The sequence below is a fragment of the Coturnix japonica genome, chromosome 1 (genome assembly GCF_054131305.1).
Source record: "Coturnix japonica strain WE chromosome 1, WE-NBRP24, whole genome shotgun sequence".
Taxonomy (NCBI): Eukaryota; Metazoa; Chordata; class Aves; order Galliformes; family Phasianidae; genus Coturnix; species Coturnix japonica.
Genome location: NC_140663.1, coordinates 97539450 through 97563275, shown reverse-complemented (window position 1 = coordinate 97563275; position 23826 = coordinate 97539450). Strand labels below are relative to the sequence as shown.

Here is a 23826-nt window from a genome sequence, read left to right as displayed (position 1 = left end):
TGGTAACAACACGTTTCCTTATGAATTCTGCAAGAGCTGCCTCCTCCCATCCCTATTTACTCGATGATGCAACCACTTACGCCCTAAGTACACTCAGGAAGAGCATTATATTAAAATAGATCAAATGGGACACAAATAACATTCCCCTTCTTAGGCAAGAGGAGAAAACACTTTGTAGGTGTTTTCCAATATAAGACTTCTATTTATTTATTCATATTTTCCACAGTCACACAAAGCACACCACCAGCAACACATCAGTTATTTCCCCAACTATGAGGACATGGTCAAGTAAATGCGATCTTTAAATATCTATATTTTTTACTCAGTAGCTATAGTAGAATCTGCAGCCTCTTGTTCTACATACAGCCTTATTCAACTGTTCTAGGTTGAATTTAACCAGGACTGGGAGACTGTTTAAAAGCAAAATGTAAATTAGACATATCTGTACAAAGGGAACAAACACCATTTGAAGAAAACCTTTGCTGGTTTTATCAGGATTTCTCACATTTGTTTAACAGATACTAATCTGGCTGTTTCCATTACCCCTTCCTTTATAAACTAGTATTTTCCAACTGTTTCAACTGAGTTACAGTGAATGAAAACATAGCAAATGAAAAAACAGTCCTGTGACACTGTACCTTATTGAGTTTGCCAAGGGAAGATATAAGATCTGCCCATTCACTTGATGATTCGAAGTTTCTCAAGGCTTTCTCAATTGCTGAAGAATAATTCCTGTATCTGTAATCACCAAGTAACTCCTGCTCCTCTGGGTCCATCTTCAGCTCTCATAGCAAAGTGAAATTTCCTGGTAAACTAAAATATGTACAGAGTTACAAAGAGATAATCGACATTTAAGCCCCAGTAAACCTAAAACGTTATAAATAACAATAGATACATAGAAACACTGACATCCCAGTAAACTGGTCAGATGATCAAGTAGCAAAATGAAGTTAAAAATAATTTTGCAAGCATGACTCCAACTCTCCATCACCTGTTTTAGTGGCTTTGCAGTCACAGTTTCCTGTTTATGAATTATTTCTTTTTTTTTTTTTTTCTTCTTCTTGTGTTTGCTTTAATACTATGCACAAGGATCTGTCACACAGTAAGAAAGGAAACTATAGAGCCTCACTGTGAATATGCAGAATGCTGACAAGCAGGGGGACACGAGTAGTTTTCGCCATTGTGCCGTGTTCTGAAAGCTTATCTGTAGCAGTGGAACGTGAAACATTTCATATCAAAATATGACTCTTGAGAGGAGGCCCTTCAATGGGATTCCCAGCCCTCACCAGAAAGATCCCTCAGACCTCAACATGTTTAATTGCCAGCAGGAAATGCTGACGTAAAAGGCTCAAGGTGTTGCGCAAAGGTGACAAGCCATGTGTCCAAGTCTTCCTTTACTTCACCAGAACGTATTCATATTTATTTTGCAGAGTGGAAAAACAAGTTTTCCAGACATGGTTTCTTCACGTTCTACAATACGTTCAGATAAAACACAACCAAGCCAAAACTGGTTTAGAACAATGGGAAATGGGCTTGGTTGCACCGTGCATACAAGAAACCTTATCTGCACTCCTCTACCAGCGATGATAATAGTACTGCTGGCTAATACCAAAATAAGCACCTAGACACACGCTTAGGTTTCAGAATGCCAGGCTTAGGTCCATCCTTGCTGTCTCACTGCCACGGGAAGTGGAGCATAGTCCTGTAGTAACATTGTATCATGCTTCTGAAAGATGCCTGCAGTCAGTTTCCAGCTTTTCAGCCACAAAAATAAGTCAAAGTAGTCTTTTATATTCTTAAAAAAAAAACAAAAAAATAACACCAGAAGAAAATCCAAACCGTGTATTATCCTACAACAGGAAACAATAACTCCACTGAGAGGGGATTCTGATAGGAAACTCAGAAACAGAAAAATGCAGATGCACCCAAAAGTGAGACAGGATTTCAAAGGCACGTTGGAGCCCCTTCTGCATTCTTTAATAGCGGGATTCAACAGGGCTCAGCCACTGCTAACGCAATACCTGATGTTGTCCAGCCTAGATACATCCCTATGATAAAAGCATACATAAATAAATTATGATCTACTTGTAGGCATCCCTGTTCATTGCGGAGGAGTTGGACCAGATGACCTTTAAAGGGCCCCTTTCAACTCAAACAGGCCTATGATTCCATGATGGATTTTAAGTTCGTGGTGAGGCCTTGCGTGCTCTCATTTGCCTGTTTTTGTGGTATTTTTCACCCACCACAGCAAAGATGCAAAAAGCCCCGTTTCTCAAATCTCCTTCAAGTGCCTGAATGGTTGGACTGCTGGACTGCATTACAAGCCATTCCCACCCCTGGCCGTGAGCAGCATCCATGCTGACAGAGTAAAGCCCACAACAACGCCAAAACCCACACACCTGACAGCGACCCTCACTTGCTCCTCCCGCAGCCCGCCTCAGGAAGCTGCACCACCGCTCCCTCCCTACCTCCCTCCCTTCCTCCCCCGCACCGCCGGTACCTGACAGCGCCTCGCAAACCCGCTGTGTTGTGGCTGTGCTGACGGCGGGGTCGTGTCCCGGTCCGGCCCGCAGTCACTATAGCAACGAGAGGGAACGAAAAAACCCGACCCAATCTGCCACCGAGCAGCAGCCCCTCCCGCTCCGTGCGGGCTGCGCTGCAGTCGGCAGCTGGGCGATACCATCGGACGCAGCACGGGGGGTAAAAGGAGGAGGGGACATAGAGCATCCAAGCGCAACCCAGCTCTGAGCCAGCCTCCGGCCGTCCAACCCTGCCACGTCCCCTCGTGGATTCACCCATACGGAAAGCTGCCCGGCTCGGAGAGAGGCACAGCGGCACAACCACGACGCCCCCCCGCGGGAAGATGGCACGGCCCAGCGCCGCGGCCGGGCTTCGCGAGCCCCCTGGCGGTAACACGGAGGCCGCCGCCCTTACGGCAGCTCGCCCGGCCCGCAGCGACTGGGCGCCACCTGCCGGGGTGAGCAGGTGGATTTTGCGGTGAGAAAACAAACTGACAAGGTGCCCCCAGACGGTTCTGTGGTAATAACACTCTTATCTCAGCTCTGCACAGAATCACAGAATGACCCGGGTTGGAAGGGACCTCAAGGATCATGTAGTTCCAACCCCCCTGCCTGGCAGGGCCACCAAACATACACATTTACTAGATCAGGTTGCCCAGGGCCCCGTCCAACCTGGCCTTGAACACCTCCAAGGACGGGGCATCCACAACCTCCCTGGGCAGCCTGTTCCAGGGCCTCACCACTCTCCTAGTGAAGAACTTCTCCCCAACATCCAACCTAAATCTTCCCTCTTTCAACTTAAAACCATTTCCCCGTGTCCTGCTATTGTCAGCCCTTTCGAAGAGTTTACTCCCCTCCTGGGTGTAAGTTCCCTTCAGGTACTGAAAGGCTGTAATGAGGTCACCCCGCAACATTCTCCTCTCCAGGCTGAACAAGCCCAACGCTCTCAGCCTGTCCTCACAGGGGAGGTGCTCCAGTCCCCTGATCATCTTCATGGCCCTCCTCTGGACCCTTTCCAAAATCTCCATGTCTCTGCACGTTAGAAGGGACCTCAAAGATCATCAATCTGCAACCTACTGCCATGGGCAGGGCTGCCCCCCACCAGCTCAGGCTGCCCAGGACCCCATCCAGCCTAACCTTGAGCACCTCCAGGGTGTCAAGTCAGCTGTGGCAGAGCCTACTGAAGGGAAACCCAAACCAGAAGGACTTCTGCTGTATCCCCTCTAAATACTGTACAACTCCAATCAAACAAGACAGACTCTGCTATTAGATCTGGGTGTCTTAGAGTACAGGTACATATCTGAAGACAGCAAGGGTAGGATTTTAGGAATGTAGAATAACCGTGACTATATGGTGAGCAAGGCCCAAGGACAAGAAGACAATCCTAGCTGGAAAATGTTCAGACTGTTTATATGTTGGGTCATGCTACCAAAAGAGTTGGGTTAAATTAACATTATCTGTAAACATAACCAAGTTCAATTAGGAAAACACTGCATTGCTACTAGCACTGTTTATATCCAGCTGCTACAGAAGCAGATACAGCTTCCATTCCCAAAGCTTCGCTGCTGCTGCCTGAGTGGCTCCTGAACAAGCCATGGCATCACCAACAAAGAGCCTCCACTGAGCTCTCACAATTGTCAGCCCAGTTCCTTTGCTGTTCCATGTCACCACAGTCACTGCATTGCCAGCCATTTTCTTTGGCTAATAAAATGCCAAGTGAAAACGCTAGTGACATGCTGTAAAAACAGTAATTCATGTGTAAAGGTTATATACAGCAGAACAGATCATTATTTCATCCTTTTCCCAACCCTTAAGCTTTATACAATGACCACTCTGCAAGTGTGCCAGAATCTGAATGCAACAAAACGCTTCAGACATAACAGACATGGGAGAGAAGCAGGGAAGCAGCCTTAAAAATAAATTATGGTCGAACAATGCAAGCCCTGTCCAAAGACTCAGCCTGCCAGGCGCACTGTACAGCTTGTCCTCTCATTCTGCTCTTGGCAAACAGACCTCCTCTGGAAGCCAGCCATGTGCAGCCCTAGCTCTGTTCCCATATGCAGTCCTGGTCCTGCTGTCACAAGGAGATGGGTGTACGTCTCTTGCGCAAGCTCCTCCCTGCCCCAGGCTGGTCCTGTGAACAGCCGGTTTTTGGCTTCTCCTTCTTCAAGTATAGCAGCACTCAACTGAAAGGTTGTCAAAGGTTCTCCTCTGTTCTTTCAGTCTGTATCAGAAGAAACTGGATGATAATCAACCACTATGAAAATGGCATTTCTGATGGACTACTTTTCTCCTTAAAGAAGCATTGAAACCAGGACATTATGGAGAAGTTCAAGGGGTTAGTGCCTGGGTGTGACCAAAACCCTCCTCACTCCTACCAGCAGTGACTGGTTACCTCACCCTACCCAGAGGCTGCCTCACAGCTCTGCCTTATGGAGTTAAGGCATTTGAAACACAATGACCAAGCATTAAAACAACGTTCTCCATATTACAGAATCACAGAATGACCCGGGTTGGAAGGGACCTCAAGGATCATGTAGTTCCAACCCCCCTGCCTGGCAGGGCCACCAAACATACACATTTACTAGATCAGGTTGCCCAGGGCCCCGTCCAACCTGGTCTTGAACACCTCCAAGGACGGGGCATCCACAACCTCCCTGGGCAGCCTGTTCCAGGGCCTCACCACTCTCCTAGTGAAGAACTTCCCCCTAACATCCAACCTAAATCTTCCCTCTTTTAACTTAAAACCATTTCCCCTAGTCCCGCTATTGTCAGCAATTGTCTGCTTCCTCTATTTGTCATTTGGCTTGAAGGACCTTTTAACTTTTTTCAAACTGTGATAATTATGCTCTTAGTTCATTTTCTCCACTACACAGAGGGCATTTGTAGCAGAAACACTTAAGTCTCGGCCTGAACCAGTGATGGAGCACCTGGTGGGAAGGCAGGGCCAACCCAGGGGATCTCAAGTGCATGCAGTGTACCTGACTAACCAGAAGGGATGGAGCCAGGATCCATTCCTTCCCAGACCTCATTTAAGGGCTGGCAGTGAAGGCAAGGGGATCTCTCTTGAGAACCCTGCCTACCTGAGGCCTTCCGAATGTAAGCAGCTCTTTCATTTCTGTGTCTTCAGCTGCTCATTCTTATCTGCTGTAGCAAGAGCCTTTGCTACCTCACTATTATTGTGGTACTTTCCATCCCGTAACAGCATTTAATCTGGGTTCTTCATACTAAGACTTCAGGTTGTGCAATAAATGAAACCAAAGTTCTGCAGAAGTTCAGATGTTTGCTATAACAGTGCTGTAGTTTATTTTGTACTCCATATGTTCCAAACATCACATGCTTCTGTTACAGACTTGGATACAGAAAACAAAAGCATAGTCTCAACAAACATAGACTTTTAGCATCAGAATAAGCCAGCTGTATGAATACAAGTCTGTAAGTAATCATATTACATACATAACAATGCCAACAGTCATTTTCCCCCTATTAATGATACATAATTGCTATTTTTATTTTCACCGAATTCCCTTCTATAACAATAAGCAATCTCTACACAACAGTGATTCAGTTTTGAATCCGATCATCTCCTCCCAACCCCAACTGCTGAGACTGTAGCTCTGAGGAAAACTCCTCTATTTAAGAAATAACATAGAATCTTAAGAAGTAACAATGGTCCCCCCAAAAGATCCATTGCACAGAGAAAGCATAAGGCATCTGTCCATCTCCTCATATGAGCCCAATATCACAGAGATCTGTAGGCTCTCTTACAAGGAAAAAGAGAAGGGCTAGCAATGATTTCACTAAGGTTAAACTCTCTTAAAACAAGGTCAGGCACCTCTGTATTAGGGTAACATCAAATCAACTCATGGTAATTAGGCTGGAACACCCCACAAATCACAAGTCAGGCTACCCAGTCAATGCTGCAAACAGGCCAACAGACACTGCTGGAAGTACCATATTACAGACAAAATGTTAGAGAAACACAGTAACTGCAGCCCTCACTACAAAGACAAAAGACCCAGTGCTGAAGTGGACAGGGTAAGACTGTTCTAGGTGTATATCCCTACCAAGGCACACATTAATCCACAGCCACACTTCCACTTGCAAGGGTCCACAGATGTTAAGTTTACCAGGTTCGAACAGTTTTCTCACTAACAAACTGGCCGTGAGGACCATCAGCATTAGGAGGCAGAAGTGCTAAGTAAACGGGAGTCTCAGCTCCTTCCTCTGGTGATTTAGGGGCCTTTGGACCTGCCATGTCTGTTCTCACCCATCCAGGACAGCAGGCATTAAGAAGGATGTGGTCACCTTTTCTTTTCTCATTTAACATCCGAGCTTGAATCCTGGACAAGACCGTGACGCCAATTTTGGATACCCCATAAGCAGTATTTGGCCAGCCTTCTTTCTCATGCACACTTTTCTTAGTATCTTCCACAAACTTGTTCATGAGCTCCACTAACTCATCCTCAGTGATTGTGTCGCTGCGGAACTTCTTCTGCAGTTCTTGGCTACAGTTGCCCAGAGCTGAGACACTTACCATGCTAGAGACATTCACCACTCTACCTGTTAAAAGGAAAATATTTGTACACACTAAATAAACCCAGAATTCAAGTCTGCTGACTCTACAGCTGTGTGTTCACTGCAACAAATGCCTGCAAAGTATTTTATGTGAACTCAGCTGATCGTGGTTCACTTTATGTTCAGTGTTTGTAGTGAGTTTTACTGCAAAAAAAATATGAATCTGCAAAAGCTCAACACTGAATTTCAGATATGCTTCTAGGAAACAGGCTGTTACAATCTATAAGCATATCCAGAATAGCATGTGTATGTAGTATTGTGTATGTTTGGTGGCCCTGCCAGGCAGGGGGTTTGGAACTACATGATCCTTGAGGTCCCTTCCAACCCGGGTCATTCTGTGATTCTGCGATTCTGTAATAGTAGGTGATTTACTCAAAAATGGCAGCCAGATATTGAATACAGTCTTTTAGTTGCAGTAGAAAATAACCTCAGTTTTATGACAGCTTTTGAAATGTAGCCCAAATGCCAGAACAATGCAGAATTCAACAAAAGCAATTCAGTCACTAATGCATTGGAGCTATCAGCTTGTTTCCAGAATACAGATCCCAGCATGCAAAACCACAGTAAGCTTTTCCTCTCCTAGCATTTCAGTACACAGGAATGAGTCAGATGAATCAATAATTCACTCATCTGTACCAAAGTAGTTCATTTCCCTCTTTTTTTTCCCCCTTGCTAGTTCACAACAATTAAGACAACAAATATAGTTCCTTGCTGGGAGATGCACTTCAAGACATTAAATAGTAATAGCCAGTCATCACAGAATGACCCGGGTTGGAAGGGACCTCAAGGATCATGTAGTTCCAACCCCCCTGCCTGGCAGGGCCACCAAACATACACCAAACATACCCCGGTGGCGCAGTGGTTAAAGACGCCGCCTTGCAACACTGGGGCCCGGAGTTCGAATCCCCCCTGTGGCGCAAGTGGTAGAAGTGCCGCTCTGCTACACAGAGGCTCGAATTCCGGGGGCTGGACTCGATGATCTCTAAGGTCCCTTCCAACCCGCACGAAACTATGAAACTATGAAACCTTTACTAGATCAGGTTGCCCAGGGCCCCATCCAACCTGGCCTTGAACACCTCCAAGGACGGGGCATCCACAACCTCCCTGGGCAGCCTGTTCCAGGGCCTCACCACTCTCCTAGTGAAGAACTTCCCCCTAACATCCAACCTAAATCTTCCCTCCTTCAACTTAAAACCATTTCCCCTAGTCCTGCTATTATCAGCCCTTTCGAAGAGTTCACTCCCCTCCTAGGAGTAAGTTCCCTTCAGGTACTGAAAGGCTGCAATGAGGTCACCCCACAACCTTCTCTTCTCCAGGCTGAACAAACCCAACTCCCTCAGCCTGTCCTCATAGGGGAGGTGCTCCAGCCCCATGATCATTTTCGTGGCCCTCCTCTGGACCCTTTCCAAAATCTAAATGTCTTTTTTGTACTGAGGGTCATGAGCACCAAGATTCACATAAAACTATTCCTTTACTTGTTGTGTTATACTTACCATAAGGCTTCATAAGAGGCAACAATTCTGTGCAAATATTCCTGGTCCCAAAAAAGTTTGTCTTCAGCGTAACCTCTGCTTGGACTGCAAATGGAGTTCTGTCACTAACTTTTATTTTTTAAGTGGCGGGAGCAAAGGAGGGGAAAAAAAAAAGAAAGAATAAATCAGAATTATACTTCTGTTGAAAAAGAAGGTTACTGTATAAATATGAACAGAAAACTCCATTAGTTTATCTTATGGCTGCCCAATTAATCCACTGACTTACCTGGTCCCCAACCAGTGCTCAAGAGAAAAGGTTGCCTCTGTCACCACACTAAAAAGGAGAGACCACCTCTCCTCTTAAACACACGGCACTTTATCACTAACCTTATGTATGTGGGGAGGGACAATCAAAAGGGAAAGAGATGCTGAATGTTGGGTACTGACACTGAAGATGCAGAAGTTAGCCTACCACCCCAGCATTCAGATTCAAAAGTAGGTTGTGGAATACAAGTGTCATAAATCATTCCCCTGAGCTGACAGGAGTAAAAGAATGGGAAACAGCAGTTAGGAAAGAACTGCAAACTGACATAGATAGTCTTAAGTGCAGTGCTGTGGTCTGCTTAAGGCTGCAATTTCAGACAGAACTGACAGCCTGCCACCAACAAAAGTAGGGTAGGACATGCCATCAGCTGACAACCTGGCTTAGCAGTGAGCTATATGCTATGCAACCTCTACTTTGCAGGGAAATAAGTACTCCTCCTGATCTGCTACAGGCTCAATCTCAGCAGTGATAAAGGCCACCTATACAGATGAAGTAGGTCTTCACCTGTCTCCATAGTCCAGATCTATGTAGATTCCAAAGAGAAACAGCAGCAGATCACTGCTTTCACAGAAGCTCATCCATACATATTCATTTCATCAAGGGGAAAAAAAAAAAAAATCATTTTTTTTTCAGTGGACTAAGGACTTCAGACTATGTGTAGCATAGTACAAAACCAGCGATTAAGTGATTAATCTTTAACAGCAATAACAAACAGTACTACAATAAAGAAAGCGTAACTTCTGGGGTGCCAGCAAAAACCCAATAAGCCAAGCTTCAGTACAAGTGCCAAAATATGAGATAAGCAGAGCAGTGATTATACAGGTGTTAAACCCTCTACCCTCTGTACTAGATACTTAACGCAACAGCTCCTCTATCACAATTCTCAGCCGTATGACCTACTGCTGAGTCACAGTAAGTTGTAATAACCCTCTATTGGGCTGATGATTAATATAAACAAGGAGACACTTAGATTAGATGTCAGGGAAAGTTTTCACTGAGAGAATAGTGAATCACTGGCATGGGTGGCCCAAAGAAGCTCTGGATGTCCCATCCTTGTGGGTGTTCAATACCAGGTTGAATGGGGTCCTGGTCAGCCTGAGCTGCTTAATAGCAGTCTCACCCACAGCACGGGGTTGAGGCTGGGTGAGCTTTGAGGTTCACTTCAACCCAAGCTGCTGTATTATCATGCAGGGTACCAAACAAAATATGGCAGCTGACTGGACTTCAGAACACTGCTGCTACATTCCCATTATACAAGCAGCAAGTGAGGTTTGATCCATACTACACAACAGGCTGCCTTAACCCACACTGCAAGCAGGTAAAGGAACACTTATGCCGTGCTTGAACAGTGTAACACGTCCTAGCTAGAAATCAGGCAAAGAGATTTTTAAGAAGACCAGAAGACACAGAATGAGCAAGTTCGTACTGGCAAAGAAATGAACCAGTAGTCATGCTCATGATCTGTTCCATCTGGAGCTAACTTGATTTTCAATGATTTTTCATAAGCATCTACATGTAGAATGCACTGTTCTACCTTACAACTACTGTGCCTTCCTTACTTTGACTGCTTTTGCACCCCCCCCTCCCCCCCCCCACACACACACACAGGAGACAGAAGGATTTAACTCCTGCTTAGCACAGTTAGATTTAGTTAATCATTCCATTGGTGACCAACTGGCCTGAGAAAGTTAAATAAAGATAACAAAAACACTCAGACCAAAGGTTTCCCATGTGCCACCCTGAATCTCTGAGCAATTAACACACAGAGCAAATTATGAAGCTTGCAGAATAGAGAAAACAATATCCCAGAAGAACGTGGCTGACATTCATGCAGATAATGGGCTCTCATGGGTCTGATGGAACTCAAGAGGATCGAGGCAACAAACCCAACTGTACACCTGGAGTATTTTCATGCTTTATATGTGATGCAAATAAAATACTCCAGGGAAGCATCCTTACGCATACAGTTAATGGGTGCCAGAGGAAGAGTCATTTCACATTACCTTTTTGTGCAGGCAGCCTACTCAGCCAAGAAACAGCCTAGAAGTTCCATATAAAATAGCTCCATGAAATCCTTGCTGCAGATATTATACCTTGCCACGTAACTTGGCAAGGTATAATATGTCATACACATGACTAACATGACTATCCCAAACAGCCCAATTCCTACCTTTGAAAGCAATCCCTGCATTGTTAACCAACACATTCAGACCTCCATACTTCTCCTTTAGGAAGTCTCGCAAGGCTCTAATACTTTGCAGATCATCAATGTCCAGCTGGTGGAAGAGCGGATGCAGCCCTTCCTCCTGGAGCTTTGCCACTGCTTCCTGGCCACGGGCAGGGTCTCGGGCAGTAAGGTACACATCCCCCTTGAACTGCTTGCACAGATCCCGCACAATTGCGAATCCAATCCCCTTGTTGGAGCCAGTCACCACAGCCACGGGCACACTGGACATTGTCTTCTCTGGATGGACACCAAAGCAACCGACACTGCAAATGGTGAAGAGGAAAGTTTCAGGGAATCATAGGGAGACTTGGGTTGGAAAGGGCCTTAAAGACCATCTAGCTTCACACCCTGCCACAGGCAGTGAGGCAAAGTTTGGTTGAAAACCTAGATCTAAAGAAAAGCTAGTTTTCTTTTTTTCTTAAAAGTTCTATTCAAAATTCCACTTTGAGTTATGCAAGTCCATGTTGTAAGTGCACATTAATTTACTGAAGTAGCACGAGGCTTTGGCAAAGAAATGCATTAGGTGGCAATGCTCTACAGAACACCCAACCAGCCTTGTTCATCACTGAGTAACCACACCACAGTGCTATGTTAGCTGCTGATAGGAGTGAGCTTGGCACATCCACCTCACAGGGAATACCCATCTCTTTCTTGTGAGGACAAGGCAGCTGGTTCAGTGCAAGCACTGTGGTAATCTGGGTTGATAAACAAGGACTCAGTAAAGGGTGAGGAACTAGGTCTGCTCACTTTAGAATTAACTGCCATTTCCCTTCCAAACAGGCTCACAGCCAACCCTGAAACAGCATCCCAAGACCCACACGTAGCACTCAACTTGCTGGAAAGCCACCCCACAACCACCCCAGGGCAGCTACCCACCCCGCGGGCCATACGGACACACCACACCGCTGCAAAACCCACAGAGCCCCGCTGGGGTGTGCCCGAGGGGCTGCAGCCCTCCCAACCCACCTCCAGCACCACGCACCTTCCCCCACTCCTCAGCTCAGCGTTGGAAACGACCGACCGACCGACCGACCAACAGCAACTGCACACAGCGTGAGGGAAGGCGGGCACACCTAAAATGGCGGCGATCGGCCCCGCCCCCCGAGGCGGCTGGGGCGGGTCGGGTCGGACTCGGCAGCGGTAGTTGGGGTTTATTCCTTCTCTTTGCTAGGTGGGTCTGAGGAGGTGGTGGGGTGTTGTGTGGCTGTTTATGCTCTTTCTCTCTGGGGTAATGGGGAGCTGGAGGGAGATAGGATTCCCCAGTCGTAGCCAGACGGGCCGATGCAGTACGGCTGTCAAGCATGTGGTGTTACTGCGCCCTGTGGTATGGGGCTGTGTGGGGGTGTTCTCTGTGTGATCCGGTGCCCTGATTCTTCTGCTCTTGTTACTTTCAGATAAACGACAGAGACAATTGATAGGGTCTTCTCTAACTGTAATACATTTGCTGTTTGAAAACAGTTTTAGTTATGTGTTCATAAGGACCCACATCCCATTTCCTGTAGACTGTTAGGTTTGTATCTTGGCCAAGACGATGCTGCAGATACAGGCTTATCCTCTCTCCTCACCCATGTTCATTTATGACTTTGCTTGCAGTGTTGTAGGGATCATTCAGTCTGAAGAAAAGCAGAGGAGAACTCATTGTTCTCTACAGCTATTTGAAATAAAGTTGTGGCGAGGTGGGATTCAGCCTCTTCTCCCAGCTAACAGTGACAGGAAGAGAGGTATGGGCCTCGAGTTGTGCTGGGGAGGTTCAGGATAATATTAGGAAACATTTCTTCTAATCAAGAGCAGTGCTGCAGTGGCACAGGCTGCCCAGGGAGGTGGTGCAGTCACTGTCCCTGGAGGTGTTCAAGAGCCATGTGGATGTGGCACTGAGGGACGTGGGCAGTGGGCATGGTGGTTGGACTGGGTGATCTTAGAGGTCTTTTCCAACCTTAATGGTTCTTTGATTAAATGAAAAGATACATGCAATGCCTGAAATTTTATATATATATATATATATATTTTTAAATTCAGACAGTCTGAATAAGGAAAAAGCAGTTTCTTAGTATGAAGAAAAGCAGAGGCCGAACAAGTCGAAAGAGAAGAAGAAAACACTTGCAGAGATTTATGTATGGAGGTACTATCCTTGGAAGTAATGCTAAATAATAACATAATCAGTTGTCTGAGTATCACCGTATAGTCTCACAAACATCTCTGTGCTTTGAAAATAACTTTTGCAAATGTTAATTTCTGTGTGTGTTAGTTTACCGTCCCAGTCAGAGGAGGGTGAATCTTGTGAGCTTTGTTTTCTGAGTAGTGGAAAGTATTGTTGCCTTCTCACATTTTTTGCCCCTCGAGTAAGTTGAATAAATCCTATAGTTCTGAGAGCTTCTAGTACCCCGAGGCCCACAGCTTTGTAAACTGGTTCAAGGAGAGCCTTGCTTGCTCTTCTATTATACTGTGCTAAGGAGTCCATAATTCAGTTTTTCTGATTGTACAGTCAATGTTTTTTGTTTCTTTTGTTTTAAAATATGATATTATAACATTCATCCCTTTTTCATTTTTAGTCAACTGCAGTCACAAACTGGAATACATTAAACTTAAGAAGTGGCTCAAAGACAGAGGATTTGGAGACAGTAGTTTAAGGCCAGCGCAGTTTTGGGGTAATGTTTTAATGATTGACTGATGTTACTTACATCTGATTCTTATAGGAACGTTGGGTTCCTGCTTCTGTTTTGAGTCTCACACATGCCTAGCATCAGGAAAAAGAGCCCCTTAGTCCTCTAAAGACTTTCTGCAAATGCATGTGAAAGTCTTTTAACATGAACTACTTACTGTGTATAAAGATACTCCTTAAGTCCTAAGCGTAAGTTTTGAAGGGGAGTATTGTCTTTTAAGTGGTTACAGTGTTAGGACCCAACCTTGGTATCATTGCTTTATCTCTTATTTTCCCATGCATGCTCAGCAGCCCTGGTGTAACAGACAAGTAAATGATTTTAGAGGTTGGATTCACTTACTACTGTTTGAAGTAAATGTATTTATGTGTATTTTTTCTCTTTAATTAGGTAGTGTTTCAGAGCTTTTTGTAATATTAAAGGGAGAGTAGAGAGAGTAGTACAAGTCAGAGAAAAGTACTGGGAATGGAAATTGTAAAGTAGAGTTAAAACTCTGAAAGCAGTAACAAGAACCAGTGATAAAAAGATGTGTTTGAAGAAAAAAAAAAAAAAAAGTGAGAATTGCTAGAACTGGAGAACAACTGTTGCAGGGGTGCAAGGGAAGGGCTTTCACCAGGTCCTGAAAAATAGTAGGAAAGAGACCAACAGAGAAAAAAACAAATGATATGTACACCTGGAACATTCTGTTATTGCTTTTTTGTTATTTGAATGGGATATTTATGTTCTTATAGATTTTTTCCATGGAGGCTTGTTAGTTTATTGCAGTTTACCACTATCTCCTGTATTTTACTCTAACCATCCTCCACGTTCCTACTTTAGGTACAGGAAGAGGACTGATGACAACCAAAGCTCTTCAGGTTAGTAATATTGATTCTAATGCAAGAGCTTCTCTGGAATCATTGATACCTTTTATAACAAAGAAACTCAAAATTCCACCAATATCCACCTCTGATATCATGGGCCAACATGATAAAACTGGAGGGATTACTTTTGGAGCAACCCTCATATATCTTAGTACAAAGCAAGTAGTGAAGCTGAGTAGCCAGGCGCCAAACTCTCTGTGAACAATTGACTTTCTTTGGGTGAAAGTTTGTACTGATTGCAGTCATCCTCTCCCTTGACTTTGACCCTCATAAAGCGATGCTAGTTTCCATTAAATTCAGTATCACATCTGATTGGTTCTTGGAATTACTGTTTTCTGGGGAATGTCTCTCTCTTTCTTTATAAATCATATAGCCATTTATACTTGACCTTTACTATTCTGTATATGTGTTTGATTATTCATAGATTTGTTTTGTTTTGTTTTTGTTTTCCTCAAAGGCAGGAGATTTGGTTATTTCATTGCCTGAAAAATGCTTAGTCACCACCAGCACTGTCCTTAACAGCTGTTTAGGAGAATATATTATGAAGTAAGTGAAAAGTGACGTTCTGTGGCAAGAAAGGAAAACAAGACTTTTACAGCTGTCCTTTCCTCTGGATTGTGAATTAGTAGATGAATCATCCTAAGTGGTGGTAGGACATAACTGCTTGCCCTAACTTGTGAGCATTTATTGTGAACTTCCATGCATTCAGAATGTTCAGGAAGTGAGATCTGAATATAGAGTTGGAGAGATGGTACAAGTTTGAATGCTTCCTGTTTCTAGATCCAGCTCAGACCTAAATGTCAGTTATGAGTGGCTTCTTGGGGATTACAAAATACCCTTCAGTAAGAGGAGAATAAAATGAGGCTGCAAAGCAATCACATGAATGCAGCCTTTTAGAAAATGCAGAACCCGGCCTGTGCTTGATGCTGAGTACTTGTTATATGGCCTAAAAAAAAAAGCTGGCAGAAAGAAAACACAAGAGGTGAACCTGAAATTTGTACCACAAACCAGTTTTTATAGCTTTTCAGTAAAATCGAGTCAAAAGCCCCTTTGAAACCATCAAAAGGACTTGGAGATTAACTACAAAGAAATTTAAAATTTAAGCTATTTACAACCTTTTAAAAAACTAAAAAAGAGATAAAATACTACTGCATCCATTTCCTGTCTCACTTCTGTATACCTGCTTTATTTTATTTTTTTAATAGATGGAAGCCTCCTGTATCTCCTTTGATAGCACTGTGCACGTTTTTAATAGCAGAGAAGCACGCTGGTGAGAAGTCTCTGTGGAAACCGTATCTTGATGTTCTCCCTAAGATGTATACTTGCCCAGTTTGTTTGGAGCAAGACGTGGTACAACTTCTTCCTGAACCTTTAAGGAAGCAGGCTCAGGAGCAAAGAACAACGGTCCATGAGTTGTACATGTCTTCCAAGGCTTTTTTCTCTTCTCTGCAATCTTTATTTGCTGAGAACACGGCAACTATTTTTAACTACAGTGCCCTGGAGTGGGCTTGGTGCACTATTAATACCAGAACAATATACATGAAACATTCCCAGAGGGAATGCTTTTCTCTTGAGCCAGATGTTTATGCATTGGCACCATATTTAGATTTGCTAAACCACAGTCCAAATGTTCAGGTAAGAGACTGAAAATAGATCATGTAATTTCTTCATATACGAGCACGCTATCTCAATACAGTATGCATTTATGTGATAGATTAGGAGTGTCTGGAGGTCAGTGAGAGATCTTATAGTGGAGAAATTGTCTATCTGGAGGACACGTGCAAGCTGAGGGTGCACGATTCATATATACCCTGGAGACTGTTGTTCAGTAAAGCAGAGGTACAGGGAAAGCCCACAGTGATTGGATGCAGTCTGCTTCCAGGTTAACTGTTGGAAAGAACCCATCCACAAATATAACCTTACCCTTCTCCTTCCATGGGTTCAACTCCTCAGACAAATTTTGTGTCACACAGTCCTTGTGTTACTTCACCTCTGGCTTGAAGCTTCTGGGTAGTCTTAGGAAAGTGTATAGAGTAGCTCCACCTGATAACAGGGATGGAACTCTGTGTGCTAGCATATTTCTGGGACAGCACAGTCTGGATTTATTTGCAGGTTTGGGGTTTCTGTAATAAGTACGTCCACAGAGTGGATGGCACATTCTTCACACTAAGGTTTTGATTTTCATTCTTCATACTCATATTTTTTAGAGTAATTTTAGTGTGCAGGTATGCAAATATATTGCCTTTTCAGACATCTAAAAGACTTATTTGCACCCTGATGTTGCAGAATTAGAGAAGTACTTAATTCTGTTGGATTTTAATATTAGAGATCTGATTCCTGTCCCCCTGTCTTCCTGCTGCGAGTAAAACCTTTTATTTTTATTAATCATAGGTAAAGGCTGCATTTAATGAACAGTCAAGAAGCTATGAAATTCAAACAGATTCACAGTGCAAGAAGTATGAAGAGGTATTCATCTGCTATGGGCCTCATGACAATCAGCGACTGCTACTAGAATATGGATTTGTTGCCACTGATAACCCTCATAGCAGTGTTTATGTCTCATCAGGTTGGATTTATTGATTGACTTAACATTGAAAGGTACAATAGTAGAGAGCAGAGCTTCTTCAATAGGAGGTGTGGTTAGACACATGGACAGCTAAAGGATAGTGAAGAGCTTCACATGCTTGCATATATGTTTATGCACAATGCATACTAAGGCATTTTGGTCTTTTAATCAAAATATTTATGTGTATTTCTAAGAACTAGAATAGAGCTCACTTTAATCTGCATAGGATTTAAGGACTGAAGGTTTTAAATTGGAGGTGTTATGTTAGTCATAATTTTCATTGTAAGGATACAGTTCTGCAGGTTGCTGATTGCTTTTGAGAAATAGTGAGCACCTCCCAAATATATTATGTTAAATTTCCCCCCAATTTAGTACTTTTCTCCTTTAGCTAATGGACAAATACAGATGAAATGTCATTTCAGAATTGAGAGTTGTGGTTTCATCTACATATGGTTTACATAAATGTTTAAATTTGTTTTTATGCAGATACTCTCCTAAAATTTTTACCACCAGCGGACAAGCAGAAAAATGCAAAGCTTTCCATTCTGAAGGATCATGATTTATTAGAGTAGGTATCTGAATTTTTTTGTTTCTAAGTGAGCTTTCTTTTTTACTCTTCATTTTTTTCTGAGAGTCAACTTTTGCTTCTGATATAAAAATCCACCATAAAGTCATTTTTATGTATCAAACTGGTTTGGTTGCTGCTTGTGAGAGAACACGCGAGTGGTAAATACCAATATCAAAATGTGAGATAGGCTTCATTGTCCAGCCTGTCTTCCTTCTAACTGTGGATAGTAGCAGAGTAAGGCTAGTCAATGAATCTTCTAGTTCTGAAGAGTAGGTGTTCTCTTGTTGGCAACTGCCAGGAAGAAAGCTGTCAGGTTGTAGAAGATACCCTGTATTTTCTGTATCTCAGCACTTCTGACTTTTTAGAAACTTGACCTTTGGATGGGATGGACCATCTTGGAGACTTCTTACAGCCCTCAAGGTGTTAAGTCTTGGAGAAGATGAATTGTAAGTTTCAGTACTTTTAGAATGTTTTAAAAATGTGCATGTTTCATTTTCCTTTATTTGTTCTATGCTGCCTGTGAGATGCTGGGAGCAATTGTTCTGGATCTCCTATATCAGTCTTACTGACTCAGTATGGGAAAGGAAAAGAAGAATGTCAGAGAAAGTGGTGCAAGTGTTAGGAATGCCGCATTGCAACACCAGAGGCCCTAGGTTCGAATCCCCCTGTGGCGCAAGTGGTAGAAGTGCCGCTCGGCTACACAGAGGCTCGAATCCCGGGGGCTGGACTTTTCTCATAGTCTCATAGTCTCTAAGGTCCCTTCCAACCCACACGAGACTATGAGACTATGAGAAAAGGATATATTGTGAAGTCATTAGGCATTTTGGTCTTTTATCAAAATATTTATGTGTATTTCTAAGAACTAGAATAGAGCTCACTTTGATCTGCGTAGGATTTAAGGACTGAAGGTTTTAAATTGTTGCTTTGATCTTTGATTTCTTGTATTCAGTGCTATACAAACCCCGTGGTTTTCCCTTTCTGTTTCAGGAACCAAATGTTTCTTTAAGATTCTGACAGCAGTCAATCTTTCGGTTGGTTTGATGGAACTTTTAAATGCTATCAGCCTTGCTTGATTTCTCTGACGTGTTCCACAGGCTGTTTCTGAAATTTTTGGGCCGAAAATGTTGTTGAAATTCGTCTCCAGTGGCTATCAGTGCAGTTTTGTTCATTTGTTCCAATTGACAAATTTGTCTGAAGTAGGATTAGTAGAAAAAAAACCCCAACATTTACTCTTGGTATTGATTTTGATAACTGTTTGTCCTTCAGAGATTGATGAGTGAAATAAGATGGTTATAATAATTAAAAATAAATCCCAGCTACACCAATTTTAGGGCCCATAAAATATGTTGATATGTGAAGTGTGGCAGAAGCTGTGCTATTAAGCTCTTAGAGGACAGCTTGCACTCCTAACTGGTGCTGTTGAAGTTGGTGGCTGCATGCCAGAGCAGTAAAGCATTGGCCCAAGTGCAGACTGTGTCTTCATCCAAAAGGGTAAGCTTGGAGGACTGGAATTGCTGCTCTGGACCCTTAAATCTTCTTTTTCTCTTGCTTTGTATCTGATGTATGCTCCGTGCCTTTTTCAGATATGTTAACCTGCATTTCTTTATGCCAATGATGTTATTCTTAATACAACCACATGTTTATTATTCAGTTGTGGGATACAGCAAGTGATTATGTGTTGTTCAAACATTTTGCTTCTAGTACTTGCTGGAGGAGAGCACTACTTGGCGATGTAATTTCAACCAGAAATGAACAGCAGGCTTTGAATATAACAACAAAGATATGTCATTTTTTAACAGAGGAGACGCAGCATGTCCTTCTGCAGGTAATTTGGCTAGAAGAGCCAGGTAGCTGAGACATTTTCTATCCCTAGTATAAATATAAAGCAGCTTAATCTTCAGGGTTGAGAATGGAGCAATGGGGGTAATTTACTTCACTGGGGTGGTATAGGGTTTGTTGCCAGGGTTACTGACACCCCTAAGTTAATTACTCAGCAGAACTCATGGCTACAGCAGAGAAACAAACCATGTTACAGAGCTGACGTGTGTTGTGGTTTAACCCAGGAAGCAGCTAAATACCACACAGCCTTCCCCTGACACCCCCTACCTCCCAGGGGATTAGGGGAGAGAGTTGCAAAAAAACCAAGTAAAACTCACAGGTTAAGATAAAAACAATTTACTAAGACAGAAAAGGAAGAGAGAAATAACAGTAACAATAGTAATTACATACATTTATATCTATACATTTGTAAAACAAGTGATGTGCAAAGCAATGCTCACCACCTGCTGCTTGCTACCCATCCAGTCCTCAAGCAATGGCAGCCCCCTGGCCAACTGCTTTCAGTTCTTTATTTTTTATCATATTATATCATATGGTATGGAATATCCCTTTGGCCAGTTTAGGTCTGCTGTCCTGGTGCTGTCCTCCCCCAGCTAATTGTACTCCCCCCAACCCCTTATTGACAGGACAGGCAGGACAGTATGAGAAGCTGAAAATCTGAAACATCCTTGGCTATGTAGAGCACTGCTCAGCAACACTAAAACATCAGGACATTACAAAACACTGTAAACAAGTGAATCATGTTTAATGTTTCTGTACCTGCAGTATTAATAAATAACTTTTACATGAAGATAAAAAACACCCTGTATTTTGACATAATTACATGGGATCCCAATGGTAGGTGAGCTTTCCATAAAGTTTCTGTTCACGTTCTATATGGAATTTTGAATAATTTCATTCCGTTTGTATAAACTTCAGATTTCCCAGATGAAGAGGGACAAAGAGAACCTCAAACAACAGCTGACTTTGGTAGAAACGCTACGCTTGGAAGATCTGAAAATACTACAAAAATCAGCAGAGATTCTTTGCAACTTGAACATGACGACAATTTGATCCACCTGGAGATGTGATGACTGCGGCTGACTGGATCTCATTTGCTATGGACATGCCTTGCTCAATTGTTTTAATGGACCTGGGCAGCAAAAGAATAACATTAAAGTCATCATAAAATGCCCAGCTTAGTTTACAGGATCACATGGGCACGACAGGCTTATTTTGTTCTTTACTGATCTTCATTAAACAAAAGGTTAGCCCAAGGGGTAGGGAGGAGCATTGTCACCTTTCATCACATCTCATTCAAATCATGATTGCTTTGAGCAAAACGGCTTATGGGGTAATTTGAGCAGCTCTAGGACTGGGGACTCCAGTAGTCAGACTCTCTGATCCATGCCTGTGGGGCAGAGGGATGGATCAGAGGGTCAGGCAGACGCTCCTCAGCATATATTTTGAGTTTTGGCACTTGACAGAGAGGGAAAGGAGGGAGATACTTGTATATACCTAGAACTAATCCTTTATCCTTTCCCTGATACATGTGCCCAAGAATAAGTAGTTCACATAGTATCAATTCATCATGGACTCAATAAATGTGGGCTAGAACTGAGATTGCAATCAGCCCTTTTGTGACTGATGCCAAATTGTTCCCTGCACAGTTTCAGTTTATGTTTCTTGAACTTAGGGAAAGGGGAATTCTTTCCTTTACTCTCAGTGCTTCCTCCAGACTCACTTGGTTTTGTTCTGACTCCTCCTGCTGGAAATCAGAACAGAAAGGATGCATCAGTCGGAACTCTGTTTCTTATTTGGAAGCCCACCCAGGCGTTTCGTACTATTTTCTGTCATTTCTGGTGATGACACTGACAGATGTTTTAATCTTGCCTTCAAGGGGATATTCTCATAAGCTGCCTTTCTATTAGTTGAGCCTAAATAAGGAGCTCAAGGTCTCAAGGAAGCTTCTTTTAGGAGTGTTTCCAAACAGGATCTGTGTCTAAGTGTTGTAAACTCTGTAATTGTTGTGTTGTAAATATTTCCCATTGTATGGAGATTCTCATTTTGTAGTTTTTCATTAGTACTTTTAGGTCTTTTAAAGAATTGTACTTTTAGAGAATGTTTATTTTTGTAATTATATGGATTTTTTACAAGACCTTTATCTATTTTTTAAACCAATGAAGTAATATATGGCAATAAAGGCAGTCTAGCTAATATCATTTAAAGAAAAAAATGCAATAAGTGAAAACTGTGAAGAAATAAGCATAAATGTACTTTCTGAGTTTCTTTGTGAACATTCTTTGTGAACAAATGTTACTGTATATGTATTTGTCATCTCCCAGAATTCTTGCATCTCACTTACGTCCCAATCTCACTTACGTCCCAGTCCTATTGATGACATCTGTTTCTTTTCTTTCCTCCCCCCAGTTAAATTTACCAAACTGCAGAGCTCTGAGAAAGGCCTTGTCTTAAATAGAAAAGTATATTGGCTTGGATTTAAAAGGAGGGGAACTGGGAAGTAACTGTTTGTTAATGAGATTCTGTGTCACTGAAAACAGAAGTTGTTCTTGGTTTTGAGGTGCTGTCCTCCTAACTTATACCTGGGATTAGGAAGTTGTGAAAATGAGCTGTTTTTGCAGTTGTTTACCTGTGTGTGCTGAGACTCTTGTACTCCCACGCTTTCTGGATCGTTCATGTGGAGATGCTGCCAGTCTGTGGTTTCTTTGTATTTCACAGAAGAGAGCAAAGTGAATTGACTGGGAGAAGAACTGGAGTGCTTCCAGGAACTAGAAGAATATATATTATATCCTTTGGACCAACTTAATTTTGTGTTTGCTTAAGCTGTGATTTTAACCCACGTAAATCACTTGGCACCACAGTTAATACTGTGGTTGGTCATGTGCTGAAGTACCCCCTCGAGGAGATGACTTTCTGCTTTTCTGCTAATCCCACCGGGGCAATGTTAGGCAATGCTTGCCTAAGAGGCCTTCTCTATCATTGAGCATGGCTACAGCAGTGATAGCAGTGCTGAGAACCTGACACTCACAGTTACTAGCCCCCAAAAAACAATTCAGTCTTGGGTAGTTCCTGGGCTGCATGATAGTTGAAGGAGATATTGGTATGCATATTGGTATTATATATGCTCGACCTGTTCTTACTCTTGTTGAGGTGGGCACTCTGAGAAAGGGTGGTACTGGGCTAGAGGGACACTTGCTGTAAATACCTTCTACTGTGTTTATGGTTAGCACTGAAGTGGTTGCCTTCTTAGATTGTTTTTGTGGTATGCTTTTCATTCTCTAAGAAAAGATATGTTTCCCAGATATGGTAAAGCTATACAGTCCCACTGCAGTCAGTAGGGCCATGCTAGCCCTAGCATGCATACAAGTATAACAAGTATACGTTGTTTTTATTTTGTCCCTTAAGTTGAAGCTTTTGAGATAATTTTTTAGTGAGAAGGTACTGTACTTAAAGATAAGTGGTTGTTTTTTCATGCCTTTCAAAATGGATACTAGTTTGACAGAAGTTTATTGCAATATAGGCCACACGTTTATACCAGCTGCTCTGAATATGGGCTCTATCTACTTCTGTAACTCCTACACTCCCTGAGGGACTATTGGAAGGAGATCTGGCAGTGCAAGATAGTAGGCAGCCTGAACTGCTTGTCTGTCTCTTGGATGTAAACACAGCAGTAAGCCCCCAGCTTTACCTTAAGCACTGCAGCAAGTGTTCTGAGTAGAACCATGTGTGTTTAATGTCAAAGACAAATTCCTGCCCAAATAAATTATGGAATTGAGACTAGCACTTTTGTAAAGCATCAATAGCAGTGTATTTTTAACAGAAATAAGCTGGCATAGCATAGGTAATGAATCAGCATTTATATGTATGCCTACAGGTGTCATCAGCAAAAGCTTGGATGCTTCTTTTGAATCTGACCTGAGCTGTTGGCCAAAGGGACATCCTAAGCTGATCTATGAGGTAGGGTGCCTGAGGAAGGAACTGCACTGGGAATATTCTCCAGCTGTTTTAGAGAACATTAAGTCGTTTTCAAAGAGCGAAGATACTTACTGTCAGCCTCCATCCAGAACCCCTTTGAGCTTCAAATATCTTGTAGCTTTAGTGACTTGCTGTTAACATTTGGCTCTGGCTGTTAGTCTAAAAAGGAATTTAACTGTGATTCTAGTGTGGAAAGATATGATTTATTTCCTTCTTGTTAAAAATTTCCTTTCAGAT

General features: G+C 42.8%; 3 protein-coding genes across 18 annotated transcripts in view; 1 reads left to right on the top strand and 2 right to left on the bottom strand.

Annotated features, from left to right (window-relative positions):
- Positions 1-2897, bottom strand: part of DOP1B (DOP1 leucine zipper like protein B) — a 44077-nt gene extending 41180 nt beyond the window's left edge. For 4 of the 6 annotated variants that reach the window (XM_015882200.3, XM_085547934.1, XM_015882210.3 and 1 more), the window contains exons 1-2: positions 2501-2897; positions 639-813 (exon numbers count right to left, since the gene is read on the bottom strand). In XM_015882200.3, coding sequence (XP_015737686.2) covers positions 639-776 — 138 coding nt within the window. In that variant the 5' untranslated portion in view covers positions 777-813; positions 2501-2897. The remainder of the gene's footprint in view (positions 1-638; positions 814-2500) is intronic. The other 2 variants (XM_085547947.1, XM_085547951.1) reach the window with 2 other exon arrangements.
- Positions 2898-5793: 2896 nt separating this feature from the next.
- On the bottom strand, positions 5794-12167 carry LOC107323279 (carbonyl reductase [NADPH] 1-like). 2 transcript variants are annotated; one of them, XM_015882186.2, is made up of 4 exons: positions 12088-12167; positions 11065-11384; positions 8591-8698; positions 5794-7082 (listed from the first exon to the last, which is right to left on the bottom strand). In XM_015882186.2, the coding sequence occupies exons 2-4, from the start codon at positions 11348-11350 to the stop codon at positions 6646-6648; spliced, it is 831 nt and encodes a 276-aa protein (XP_015737672.2). In that variant the 5' UTR covers positions 11351-11384; positions 12088-12167; the 3' UTR covers positions 5794-6645. The 2 variants fall into 2 exon arrangements, with proteins under 2 accessions (XP_015737672.2, XP_015737665.2); XM_015882179.2 differs by having other exon boundaries at positions 12104-12167.
- On the top strand, positions 12157-22420 carry SETD4 (SET domain containing 4). 10 transcript variants are annotated; one of them, XR_014946290.1, is made up of 11 exons: positions 12157-12292; positions 13138-13240; positions 13671-13766; positions 14598-14635; positions 15099-15187; positions 15847-16276; positions 17033-17239; positions 17694-17775; positions 18141-18221; positions 19477-19600; positions 20533-21877. XR_014946290.1 is itself a non-coding variant. In XM_015882146.3 (11 exons), exons 2-11 carry the CDS (start codon positions 13171-13173, stop codon positions 20665-20667), a joined length of 1320 nt encoding a protein of 439 aa, XP_015737632.2. In that variant the 5' UTR covers positions 12157-12292; positions 13138-13170; the 3' UTR covers positions 20668-22420. The 10 variants fall into 10 exon arrangements, 6 of the variants coding, with proteins under 6 accessions (XP_015737632.2, XP_085404203.1, XP_085404194.1 ...); XM_015882146.3 differs by having other exon boundaries at positions 17033-17207; positions 20533-22420; XM_085548077.1 differs by lacking the exon at positions 20533-21877 and adding an exon at positions 18763-18806 and having other exon boundaries at positions 17033-17207; positions 19477-19554.
- Positions 22421-23826: the final 1406 nt, after the last annotated feature.

Coding starts and splice junctions, on each gene's coding strand:
- LOC107323279 (XM_015882186.2), bottom strand. CDS start 11,350: ATGTCCAGTGTGCCCGTGGCTGTGGTGACTGGCTCCAACAAGGGGATT. Junction 8,699..11,064: donor TGCAGGGATTGCTTTCAAAG/GTAGGAATTGGG, acceptor AAAAAATAAAAG/TTAGTGACAGAACTCCATTT. Junction 7,083..8,590: donor GCCTCTTATGAAGCCTTATG/GTAAGTATAACA, acceptor TCCTTTTAACAG/GTAGAGTGGTGAATGTCTCT.
- SETD4 (XM_015882146.3), top strand. CDS start 13,171: ATGAAGAAAAGCAGAGGCCGAACAAGTCGAAAGAGAAGAAGAAAACAC. Junction 16,277..17,032: donor ACCACAGTCCAAATGTTCAG/GTAAGAGACTGA, acceptor TATTAATCATAG/GTAAAGGCTGCATTTAATGA. Junction 17,208..17,693: donor CAGTGTTTATGTCTCATCAG/GTTGGATTTATT, acceptor GTTTTTATGCAG/ATACTCTCCTAAAATTTTTA.